Source organism: Prosopis cineraria, unplaced genomic scaffold, assembly GCF_029017545.1.
Source record: "Prosopis cineraria cultivar Desert tree isolate PC_DT_omini unplaced genomic scaffold, ASM2901754v1 PC2, whole genome shotgun sequence".
Lineage (NCBI taxonomy): Eukaryota > Viridiplantae > Streptophyta > Magnoliopsida > Fabales > Fabaceae > Prosopis > Prosopis cineraria.
Window position 1 is genome coordinate 5424329 of NW_026555333.1, and position 12422 is coordinate 5436750.

General features: G+C 39.5%; 2 protein-coding genes across 3 annotated transcripts; both read right to left on the bottom strand.

The window, feature by feature from the left end:
* Positions 1 to 278: 278 nt before the first annotated feature.
* LOC129303904 (protein DETOXIFICATION 48-like) lies at positions 279 to 2491 on the bottom strand. The gene is made up of 2 exons (XM_054943489.1): positions 2151 to 2491; positions 279 to 1992 (listed from the first exon to the last, which is right to left on the bottom strand). The coding sequence occupies exons 1-2, from the start codon at positions 2265 to 2267 to the stop codon at positions 505 to 507; spliced, it is 1605 nt and encodes a 534-aa protein (XP_054799464.1). The 5' UTR covers positions 2268 to 2491; the 3' UTR covers positions 279 to 504.
* A 2678-nt stretch (positions 2492 to 5169) lies between these two features.
* Positions 5170 to 12014, bottom strand: LOC129302868 (sucrose transport protein SUC4-like). 2 transcript variants are annotated; one of them, XM_054941744.1, is made up of 6 exons: positions 11277 to 12014; positions 8723 to 9462; positions 7744 to 7807; positions 7616 to 7659; positions 6208 to 6367; positions 5170 to 5421 (listed from the first exon to the last, which is right to left on the bottom strand). In XM_054941744.1, exons 1-5 carry the CDS (start codon positions 11776 to 11778, stop codon positions 6209 to 6211), a joined length of 1509 nt encoding a protein of 502 aa, XP_054797719.1. In that variant the 5' UTR covers positions 11779 to 12014; the 3' UTR covers positions 5170 to 5421; position 6208. The 2 variants fall into 2 exon arrangements, with proteins under 2 accessions (XP_054797719.1, XP_054797718.1); XM_054941743.1 differs by having other exon boundaries at positions 5374 to 5881; positions 11277 to 12013.
* Between the last annotated feature and the right edge of the window lie 408 nt (positions 12015 to 12422).

The window sequence follows — 12422 nt, forward strand, 5'->3', positions numbered from 1 at the left end:
TTCTTTCCTATCTCTCGCTGTCTTTATCATTACTTGTCAATGCTGTGTTCGGATTCACTTTGAATAAAATTTATTTATAACTGTATTTTCAATCAATTTAATCAGGAACTCAACTCAAACATGGTATTTTTAATAAATGAGAGAATTAGGATAATATTTCTAAATATTTAAAAAAAAAATTGCGCGACAGCTCTTATCCATCCAAACAGGCTCTAACACCGAACACCAATTTCCATGCCATTTTTAATTGTTAGATGAATTCTTCGACCAAGTATCTATTAATTTATCATATTTTTAATTAGCCAAAAAACTATATTTTTAAACTATAAGCAAGTCTAATCAAATACAAAAGATAATCATGGTAGCATAAGTGAGGAAGAAAATGATTATATTGTACAATACAATCCAATAAATAAATAGGCTCATTTCAATCTCGCTCGTGGAAATAGAAGAATGGGGGGATACAGGAGTAAAAAACCATGACGGTGAATCGATTAAATCGCTTCATGTTGAAGGTTGGGCAACGGGCATGATGAGGGGTTGTGATTCAAGAGAGGCTGGATCACTGATCACTATGTCTTTAAGTGAATCCTTTCTGTTACACTCTGTTTTTGTGAACGTAGGCAATGAGCCAGACTTGGCACCAGCATCAGTTGAAGTTAGCTCTCTTGCTCTTTCTGCGAGCACATTCCAATCTGTTCTGCAAAGAACAATCAGCATGAGGCAGGCACACGAGGCTTGAGCGGCAAGCAACCCGAGCCACAGCCCGGCAAAACCCAGCTTTCGGATGAACCCTAAAAGGATCGCCACCGGCATGCCCACCAGGTAAAACGAACCCAAATTGATGTTAGCTCCAATGGTGGGTCTGGCGCTGCCTCTCAGAACTCCACACCCGATGGTCTGTGGGCAGTTTCCTAGCTCGCAGAGGCCGGCAATAGGCAATGCGATGGCGGTGAGCTTCAGGATTTCTTCGTCGCCGGTGAAGAATCTCCCCCACTGATGCCTCATTACGGTGGCGAAGCCCATGGCCCCCAGGCCCAAGCCAACGGCGCAGAAGAGTGAGACGATCATGGAAATGCGGGCTTTTCCCGGGCGATTCGCGCCGAGCTCGTTTCCCACTCTCGTGGAAACGCCGAGGCTTAAGGATGATGGGAAGACATAGACTAGAGATGTTGTTTGGATCAGAATTCCCATGGATGCAATGGTGGCTTTGGGGTTGCCCAGGAGGCCGCACAGCATTATCATGAGCTCGTACCACCACCATTCGAGACACACAGAGACACAGGTCGGCACCGCCAGAGCAAGAATAGAAGACCAGCCCTTGAGACAGTCAATGCTCAGAGGGACCCACGAGTCCTTGCAAACATTGGAGAAGTAGACAAAGGAACAGATGAAAAGGAAGAGATTAAGGTTGGTCCAGGCCATGGCTATGGCCACACCAGCAATGCCCATCTTGAAGTGAACAACCAAGAGGAAATTTAACGGGACGTGCAGGAGAACAGAGACGGCCGAGCAATAAGTCAAGGGCCAAGTGATGCTCTGGGTTCTGAGAAAGACTCGGAGAGGGTGGAGAAGGGAAAGAAAGAAGAGGTCAGGAATGGAGAAAGAAATGAAACTTTGTGCGATTGAGGATATGGCCTCATCTTGACCACACCACAAGAGGATGGACTTTATGTTGAGCCACATGAAGGAGATAGGGATGCAAGCGGAGAGGAGGAGGAGGACGGTTCTTTGGAGGGTGAGGCCGAGGAGCTTGCCTTGCTTAGCGCCGTAAGCCTGTCCACAAATGGGTTCCATTCCCATTGCCAATCCAGAGATGACAGAGTAGCCAGTGATGTTGGCGAAACCTATAGAGAGAGAGCCTCCTGCGAGCTCCATCTCGCCTAGATAGCCGAGGAAAAGCATAGATATCATAGCCCTCGAGTACATAAGCAAACCAGTTATGGCTGTTGGGCCTGATATCTTCCCTATGGCTTTTATTTCTGACACCACCTGAAAGAGCATGCTAGTTAATGACGAGTATATATGTCATAACAACTTGTAGTGTTCTGTTTATTCCTAACTGAAAGAGAGAGTTCACTAGCGACTTTAGCTAGTTAATGCACATTAGCATTAATGGCTTTGTTGCAGTTTCGTTTCTGTTTCATTACCTGAGTAAGAGTTGGCCATCTGTGAAGCTCATCAGGAGGATCCATGATCTTGTGGCTAGTTATGAGATGATGGGTTTGTGCTGGACACGAAGAAGATGGCTGCTTGGGATTGAACATGACTCGCTAAGTGTGGATAAAAGGGAATAAACGTAGAAACGATAAAGAGATATTAAGAGGTTGGAGGATATGATATGAGAACCCCAAGTTGCTGGCTTGGCGTAGTATTGGTTGTGCGTTTTGTTTGTATTGTGTCTGAGAGAAGATGGTGTTTGTGTATGGGAAGGGAGGTGAGGGAATGGGTTTATATGCATGAAAGCTCGGGCCCTACCGTTGCTCAAAAATGAAACGTGTCGTAAATAGGAAAATGTTAAGACTGATACAAAAAGGGAGGTTTTAAAAAGAAAGAGAAAGCTTGAACGGAAGAAATGAATCTGTGAAGTATTGTTTGTAATTATAAATTGATTCTAAAGGTAAAAGACGAAAATAAATGAGTGCGAAATAAAAAAGAACATCTGGTTTATTTATAATATCTGTCTTTTCAAATGCATGGCTGCTCGAGTATTGCTTGATTACTGAGAATCCAACTTGAAGATGCTGTCTCTCCTGTATATGGTTTTGCGGAGAGCATAATATGTTTCTTTAAATCAGGAAGGTGAAAAAGAAAAAACGGGGCATGGCATCTGGAGAAATAGGAACAAACAGCCAAAAGCGGTAGCGTTGAGTGCGGAGAGGAAACAAGTTCGGTCTTACCTGTTAGAGGACGGTAAAGCTACAGAGAAAAAGAGAAATGGATTTATTCGCATTTAGTGGTTTCCTAGCCGTCAAACCTATGATTTGTTTGGTCTGATAATGATGGATGGTGCTAGTGGTGGTTTTAACTCGCTCGGGTTTGTTAATGGTAAGTGGACAATCTTCTAAATCACCACGTTTGGGCCTGGACTTCTGTGTATGGCAACAAGAAGAATTTTATCCTCAAAATGGGAATGACAGGTGGAATGGAGGAGGTGGAGAAGCCAATTCTGCTTCTTGTGAAATCAACCCCATTTTTTTATTTCTTCCTCCTCTTTTTTCTCTTTAGTTTATCAGGTGAGGTGGAGTAATTGTCAAGTATTTCTGTGGTTGGGAATATTAGTGCCAATATAAAATTTGAAGAAACAAGCCTTTTTCTACTGTGGCTGGCTCGTTGGTTCGTAATCTTTCGAGCAGAGAAGTGCCTTGCATGTTCTGAGACAGCCATGCATGTTTCATTCTTCCCTTACCAAACTGATGAATCCCATTCTCAACATAATTCTCGTGTCTACAACCATCTCAAGATCCCCAAAATTTTTCCCTCACTAGTTGCCCCAATAGAGTTGAAGCAAGTTCTCTCCAGAATCCAATTCCAGGCCCCACAGTTTCTGAGCTTGTTCTCAAGGGCTCCAGAATGGAAGGAAGGATTACTATATATGAAACATGCGTTGCATGCACTCGAAAATCACCAGCATTTTGGTTCTGTTATGATAAAAACTTGGGAGACAAGGGTTAAATCAAGTGGATAATATTAATATCAGCCTGAAATGAAGCTTTTTAGAAACCCAGGTGCATCTTCATGGATATATATATATATATATATATATAAAATAGTGTGGACTATGGAGACAGGTGTTTGATGACATGGATGGGACCACAAGGGTGTTAATGGGCAGATGGTCATATGGAGAAGAGACAGATGGGAGACGCGAAACCCTGGAGAGAATAACGTGCTCCACTCTCAACCATTTAATCTGTATCATAAAGGGGATGACTCTCCCTGACTCCGCATGTATAAGTGGGCATTGGCTATCTCCTTCTGGGACAACAACACCCCTATCATCACCAACCACAAACACAGACAAAAGATTGAAGATAAAACTTCTTTTCCCTTCCCCCCCCCCCCTCTGAGCTTTAGCATCCTGAACAATCAGTCTTACTTTATTCTATTGGATATCAATACTGCTTTTACACAACCATGACCATCCTATGTCAGATTCCATCTGTCTCTAGCTCAAACAGCTGCTGTGAACCAAAGATATGGATCACGCGACAGAACCAATGCTTAGAAATTAGCAATCCAACAGAACGGGGAAAATGAAAGGCCACAAATCAGTGTCATCAAAAGAAATAATATGATAAATTGGAATTCCCCTTTACAATTGGCATTCTGATGGAATGGGCAGGGGATGCAGAATAAGTTGTAGATTCACAGCATAGAATCCCGCGATGAATGTATTGCCATCAATCAAACAAGACGTCTAGTTAGTGGAGATCAGACAGAATTTTTTCCCCCAAGAGATAACGATATAGAAAGCAAATTTCGGAAGAAGAGTGGCAAGGCATCTTTAGAATTTGACGTTAATAAGGATTATATTACCTTAGAAGACCGAACATATCCTCTAAATGCATCCATCTAACTCTAACCAAACTTTTCCCAACTAAAAGAGGCAACTAGTCCCTGCGGCTCCTATCAGGAGTCAATTTTTCATCATTCTTTTTCGTTTAATACAGTTTACAGTGGGTAAAAATCGTAACATTTGAGTCCAACGCAGAGCAAGAATTAATATATGCCACGATTTACATGGAGAGGATCCAGGAAATGTACCTATAAAAACTCACTGAGGTGAACTCTACGGTCCTTCTCAAATATAATGGAAAACTCTCTAATTAATCATTAACTTCTGCACATAGATACAGCCCAGCAATGATATTAATGCAGTTTGCCTAACTAAAGGATGGCCTGCTTATAATCTGATATAATAAGACGTTCGCCCAACATTTACCACTTCCTTGCCTCAAACATCTTTCATACAAATCAAAGCAGTAGATTGAGCCATATCGATTTTAAAAGGCTGCCCGGATGGTAAATTCCTTTTGTGCAGTTGCGACTTGGACCACTAATAGTTTCAACTTTCAACAAGTGATAACCTTAGTGCTGGTGTTGACATGTTTAAATACTCTTGAAGCCTTTTGTAGCTACGCATTGTACGGAGGAATTGGAAGCAAATCAGGCAACAGCGAACACTCGAAGTGCATTAATAAACACAAGAATTTATTCCACAGCTCGTGGGAATGCAAAAGAATCAAAATAAAAAAAGCCATGTACACAATTTATGACATTTAAAAGAAATACGTCCTCACGAGCCTTTTTTCTTTTAAATACTATTGAGCCGTGTCTCCATGAAGGTTTTCATCCAACGGCACAATTCAATTCGCATATTCACTGTTTACTACTTCTAGGCATACTCAGCACAGTAGCCTGCACATATATATTAATAATATCAATATGTATTGGATTCCAATTCGTTGTGGTAGGACCACCACCACCAAATGATGAACAATGCCTCAGAATTAAAGAATTTTCACAAGGAATAATTTCCAAACAGCAGCAACTCAAGTTTGTTGGAAATGATGCCCCATAGTGAATTTGGAACCTATAGAAAATGCTTCAACTACTTCCCACGGCACATAGCCATAAAGCAACATCTTCCTAAAGAGGGACTGATTTGCAGTGAAATTCTCCACCAACTGCAGATAATCTCTACTCATTCAATATTTGGTGACAGCATTTATCATTAGATTTGAGTTCCCAGGATGTTAGGAAAAGAAATGCTATATGAATTGCTTGTTTTATGCTGTTCCCTTGACGGGCAGAGTATCCATCCTTTCCTAAAACCTGCGAAGGGTCCCTCATAGTATAAACCGCCAGACAATTCTCTCTGTTTTAAAATAGACCATCCGCTAATTAGGGTCACAAAAAAATAAAAAATAAAAAATAAAAATAAAAATTGAGTTACCAAACATGCAATTCAGAAAATAATAGCACTCAAAATTCAGCTCATTGGCTTTAATTAGAGACCAATATGATAAATATAAACCCCAAGCATTCAATCATTTGTTAGAAGAGACCGGGAAGGAGGATCTTGATGAAAGGAAGCTCAGGAAAAATATAACAAAGAAAAATCTCACAAACTCTTTCAACTTGTTCAATTTTCACCATCCCCTCAGAAAGAAATCAGAGGCAAAAGTATAAAAGATGCGGTACCTCATGTGTGGGTTCTGAGCTTTTGACCGCCAGATCGAGGAATAGCCAAGACTGCAATGAGTCCACTAACAAGAGATGCAATAGCTGCCACAGCAAAGGCTGGGGCGTTCCCTCCACCAAATAGCTGATCCCATGGTCCACTTCCAAGGGACACCACCATCTGTCCAAACATGATAAGTGTATAGCTCAAGTAACTACGGAACAACAAAACCTCCTCAAAGCCAAGATCGTTTCTTAGAATATGTCCAACAGGTGAAATCAGCCTATTGTTTTTAAGTTTAAATATATACTCAAATAATCTGGGGGAAATTTCCCTAGGAAAGAAAAATCCAAACCATATGTCAAATTATATAAACTGCGGCCCTTCACTGATACTTATACATACACGTCATGTAAAGGATCAGAAACATAAGTGAATATATGGACATAAAAAGCTTTGGTTAGAGTTCAAGCTTTCAATGATATTCTAAGCAACAACAGATCACACAAAATCACATAGTATGTTTTCACTAATTTCTGCAGATAAATGACAAGCAAAGAGCTAGAACTATGAATATAAAGATATGTATGCAGAGTGAGCTTTCATTGAACATCGTGTTAGCGAAATGATAAAAGATCCAGACCCTACCTCCAGACAAGTATCCAATAAAGACTGCATTTTTTTTTATTACAAACATCAAGCACTTTGCTTGACAGGGTGCAGAAAATAGCATGTGAAATTGAGCAGTATATATTGAATATGTTGCAAGGAGGAAGTTAAAATCTTTATGCAGGTGTGATATTTATGCCTTCTACTAGAATATTTACCAGCAGAAAGATTCTTGAAATTTTAAGGGTTCTATTTTACTTAGCAAGTGGCTTCCTCAAGCGTAAGTTTCCCAGGCAGAAATGCGAACAGATTAAAAAGTTGCTATTTTTTGAGGAGCTTGTTTGTTTTATCACTGTTTTCTTTTTTTGTTGAATTGAATTTCCATTAATTTCATTCTCGGAATTCTCTCCTAATTAGCTTTCTTATTTTCAGAGAGAGGGATCTCTCTCCCCCGCCCCCCTCCCCCGCAGGGTGGGGGGGTTTCAAAAAACTTGTAAGGCATCCCTTAAATGTAAAACACAGGATCAAATGTAAAATACTCCTGCGATGTCAGAATACCCTGCTTTAATCAAGGCAAACGTAAAACACAGGATCAAAGGTTCTAATCTTTTACTGGATCCAGTATTCATGATATAACATGCATTGAGCCTACATTATTTAATTACAACACATTTATATGATACAATTTTCTGAGGAATGTAAAGCAAAGAGTATCACCTAAATTCCGGATACTTTTTTTTTTTAATTATTTGAAGAATTACATCTGCAAGCATATTTCATTTTATTTATATACTTAGAGGAATGTAAAAGCTGTAATACCTGCGGGATCACTATTGCCAAATTTAGGACACCCATTGATAACCCTGTAAGGACCAATAATCAATATCAAAAATTCTGCAGTCCCATCTCGAAGAAGGAACAAGTAAGGCCATAAAATAGGAGGCTACCTTGGCCAAGTCCCAAAGACTCAATGTGTGAGGAAATTAATGCATATGGAACACTGTAAGTGATCTGCAACAATTATTCCGCTAAGTCAATTAAATCAAATCTAGAAGCCTCAAGTAAGATATACATCTTCAACTAATGCACTATTTGGATGACCACTTTCAAATTAAAAACCCACAAATAGTGTAAACTTTCAACATTTTCACGATTTACAGGACTCTTACACATTATGCTGTCTGACAAATAATGGCACTCAATTTAAAAGGTATTAGCAAGGTTTCTTGGAGCTAAGTCAGAAGATGCATGGGGGCAATCAAGGGTGGTGATTTCAAAGTCCTTGTATAGTTCAAGAATGTGCTGAAGAGAATGTAGCCAAGTCAAGTCAATTAAGCCCCTTCGCATGTATGGTTCAAGAATCTGAGTATTATCCTGTGCACGAGATGCAAAGCAACCCATGGTGGTGATTTCAGCATCCCAGTATCTTAGTATAAATGAATCCTCCGCCACCAGAAGTTGGCTGACATTGTAAGAATTCCTATCTTAATAGCTCAATGCTTGGGTTGAGGAGAATGGAAAGGAAGGGGAGGAAAGTGAAACTTTAATTTTGACAGTTACTTTGATTTAGATTTAAATCTGAATTTGTTTATCTCAAGATATGTTTAGATAACAGAGAGTGGACAAGAAGAAAAGAACAGAAACGTTAATGTAAATCTAAGTAGAAGAAAATGTTAAATTTAATATTTCACCTCCGCTTCCTTCTCTTCCATTCTCCTCAATTTAAAAATAAGTTTCAAGAAGTGCTTTATTGCATGTTATGCAAAATATAGAAAAAAGGAATTAAGTTTTATATAATGTTTAAGAGTTTTATATGTTGTTTATCATTCAACACTGAATTATTAGATCCATCCCAGCTTCAATATAGACCTTAGGAAGAAAGAACATCAAGGTGCTTCTAGCAGTAGATTATCTTGAGCAACTTACCGACAGAGGAAACCCAAGAATTGTAAAAATTATCAATGACACAATCACAATTCCAATCGGTGGTAGATCTTTGCCCAGGTAGCCCATGTTCTTTGCTACATAGGTCACCACAAGCATTCCTATAAAGCAGATAGTCATTAGGATGTTTGAAATTCCCCATACAAAGCCAGCCCCTCGCTTCCTGCAAAGCCTCTCCATGAGCAATGATGTTATTCCAAGAACAACTGAATTCAGCAATAAACCAAGGGCTCCCATTCTAACTCCAGCATCATACTTGGCGCCTTCATTTGGATCACCCCCATATATCTCGCGGCCCATCCAATCAGTATCAAAGAGGATAAATGGAAACCATCCAATCCAAGTCAAAGCAGTAACAGACAAAATTATCCATATAGGGGACGTGAAATATCTTAATGTCCCAAATAGCTCCCACATGAAAGCTTCTCCTGCGCTACCTGATTCTCCTTCTGCTTCTTCAGCATGAGGTACACCATTTGAACTTAAAGGCACCTCATGAGCAGCAGTAATGCTGATATATGTGGTGACAGCAATGAAAACAATGTCCAAAAGGAAAGCAGACTTGAGATTTGCACAACTGGCATTGCATGCAGGAGTATAGGTAAAAGAGAAAATTCTGAACCAGCCGTTGTATGATCCAGTAGCATAGCCAAGAATGTTACCAATAGCCATAAACAGAGAGTAATAAGCATTTGCCACACGTGTCCTTCGGTGATCCTTGCCTGACATTCAATGAATACAAAGTCTTACAAAGATAAAGAACATGAAGTGGGGAAAAAGGGATATCAATGCATTGAATAACTTTCCCAAGCAAAGCCCGCACAGCAAACCCGCTCCCCCCCAGAAATGATATATTTATTTATCAATGTTAGTTTGTTGACAAAGCATGGAATATGACACCAGATAGAGACAACAAGCATATAGATGAGTCTGATGACCATGACATAAAGTGATGTCACAAGAATCCAAAGCACCACATGCATGGCATTCCACCTAGACTCATCAAGCAGTTCCAACCTATTTCTATTTCCTAGGCACACCCACACCCACACACAAGGGGTGGATTCCACTCAGACTTCTAAAGATATATGGAGGGTCCATTTCATATTCCTCAATTCAACTTCAAAAGAAAGAAAGCTTTGAAAAATCAAAGCTCGAAGATCAAGAACCCTTTAAGCTGTCCAAATCCTTCAAAACTCCTCTCCAATCAAGTTCGCCATGTGTCTTCAAATTCTACCAATGGATATGTTCTACCACCAAATTTAGAACAAGTTTGCCAGTGCAAAGCTCAAGACAGTTAGAGATCAAATAAAACACTTTCTAGATTTCCTATCAAAATTGCAAAGAAAATCTTTAAGAGATAGTAAACTCATTCAACTTAGTACTAACAAAAACTTTGTTTCCCACATTCTTTAAATTCATTGTAATTGAAATTTTTGTACAGTATTGCATGAGAACAAATGAAAATACTAAAAAAATTTAGAAATATCCAGAAGCAAATACAGGAATATAATTTCAAACTTGAAGCAAGAGTTCAAACAATGCAAGTTCTAATATAGAAATGGTAAACAAAAAAGAGGAATGATACATGTAGCACTTAATTTGTCAATACTATGCTTCTTCTCTTCTGTTACCAGCAAAATAATCCGCAAATGAGCATCTAGAACTGCTAAGTTGCACTCAGAAAACATTTCAGTCCTATATCCCAACATATTGTCAATACTATATGTTCTCCAGGGGATTTGTGAGATGAAATGAATAACTTGGATCCAACTTATAGATATAACGTCAGTAGGAATTTTTCAGCTCTCCTTACCAAGTGATGATCAAATCAATAGAACGTTCTCTAGTTCAACCCAAGTAAGGGGATCTGGGGTTACCCATAGCTCGGAAGTACTGATCAAAGGAATTTTCTCACCTTCCTGGGCATACTTATTTACGCTACTTTGAATATAAGACTTTGCAAGGAACCCCACATCCAGATACAGGAAAAAGGAGATAAAGAGAGGACCTCTATTTCAAACTGGAAGATTTCATTCCACCTTTAAATGGTCCATATCTGTCATGTTGTAAAATACCGTTTTCAAGACCTAATTACCAAAGTATATATAGAAAATCGTGTTCGCGGGTAACTTCAATACTAAGTATTATAGTTCTTATTCAATAGTCAAGCTCATCTAGACACAAACTAATTCAAGATATAACTGGTCAAATTCATCAGAAACCATCCAAGTCAACTATGCGTTGAACATTGATGAAGATTCTAGATGGATGCCAACACAACATCAAGGAGCACGATCTTTTCTAGAAGCACATTGGTTACTGACACAAATTGCAATAACGTACGTGCTAACATCCGGATAGATGCAGAATAAGTCAAGTGTAATTTAAAAAGAATCGACAAACAATGACGATTCTCCGTTTCCGATCGGATGTTAGCACTATATCCTAATCGAGTTGGGCGATAGAATGTTCAATTCCTCAAACGATTGCAAATTCAATGCAAAGGACCGAGAAAATTGGAAGAAGACTTTACCAGTGAGATCAGCAAGCAAAGCTCTACAAGGACCTTGAGTCATGTTGTTGGCCATGTCCAGAATCCAAAAGCCAAACACAAAAAAGGCCACAGCTCGGGGCCTTGAATTCTCCGTGTCACCGAACAACCAACCAATGTCAGCGGCGTAACCAATTATCAGAACCGAGGCAATGATCGACAATGTTCCAACCAAGATAAACGGTCTCCGGCGGCCAAACCGGCTATTGCAGCGATCACTCATGAGCCCAACCAGAGGCTGAACAAAGAGACCAGAGAGTGGGCCACAGAGCCATATGATACTGGACCAAGCGTGAGAAATACCGAGCTGCTGTACATAAGGCGTGAGAAGAGAGAGCTGCAGAGCCCAGCCAAATTGAATGCCACCGGCGACAGAAGCCACTCGAAGCAACTGCCTGAGCGGGACCCTGGGCCGAGTCGGCGTCCGTGCCGTCGACGGCCGAGCTCTGGACCGGTGGTGACGACTAGACTCCGGATTGGTCATCGGGGGGTATCGTGACGTATCGTCACCGTCCCAATCAACCTCTCACGCACGCACTCACTCTCTAGGTCGATTCAATCTGGGTGAGACCGGTTCCAGCGGGTGACCCGCACGAGTAGGAAGAGAAAGAACAGGAGGTGGTGGCGGTTAAGCTGAGAAGCGTTGGTTTCAGGTGCGGACTGTCCAAGTATGAAGCAGACAAGGAGGAATCTTGGTAAGTGGAGGTATAAAAGTAAAGTACTACTCCCCAGTCGCTTTTAACTCCTCCCTCAGTCCTATATATGTTTTTAGAACTTTTTTTGTATTTTTCTAAATACAAGATGTTACCAGCATTAATGTTTTAAATAAATGAGTTATTATATTTTTATTATATTAAAAATAAAAAAATATAAGTACTCATTAATTTATTTTTAAAAAATATTTATTTTTTCATTCACAATAGTTGGAGGCAAAACTAAAACATTAAAATCGTTTTAAGTAGATAATTAATTTTTATTAATTTAAATAATTTAATTAAAAATATCTTATATATAGAAAAGAACGGAATATTTGATAGAGTTAGAATAATAAAATTATTTAAAAAATAAATTATTTTTTAATTTTGTCCTTAAATTTAAAAAGGATAATTTGATATATGAAGATATTTT

Bases quoted from the DNA above. Each gene is read 5' to 3' on its own strand.
- LOC129303904 (XM_054943489.1), bottom strand. From the start codon at position 2,267: ATGTTCAATCCCAAGCAGCCATCTTCTTCGTGTCCAGCACAAACCCAT. The intron at 1,993-2,150 runs GTAATGAAACAG...ATGCTCTTTCAG, and splicing joins GATGGCCAACTCTTACTCAG to GTGGTGTCAGAAATAAAAGC.
- LOC129302868 (XM_054941744.1), bottom strand. From the start codon at position 11,778: ATGACCAATCCGGAGTCTAGTCGTCACCACCGGTCCAGAGCTCGGCCG. The intron at 7,808-8,722 runs GTAAGTTGCTCA...TAATTGTTGCAG, and splicing joins TTCTTGGGTTTCCTCTGTCG to ATCACTTACAGTGTTCCATA. The intron at 6,368-7,615 runs GTATTACAGCTT...ATGTTTGGACAG, and splicing joins TGGCAATAGTGATCCCGCAG to ATGGTGGTGTCCCTTGGAAG.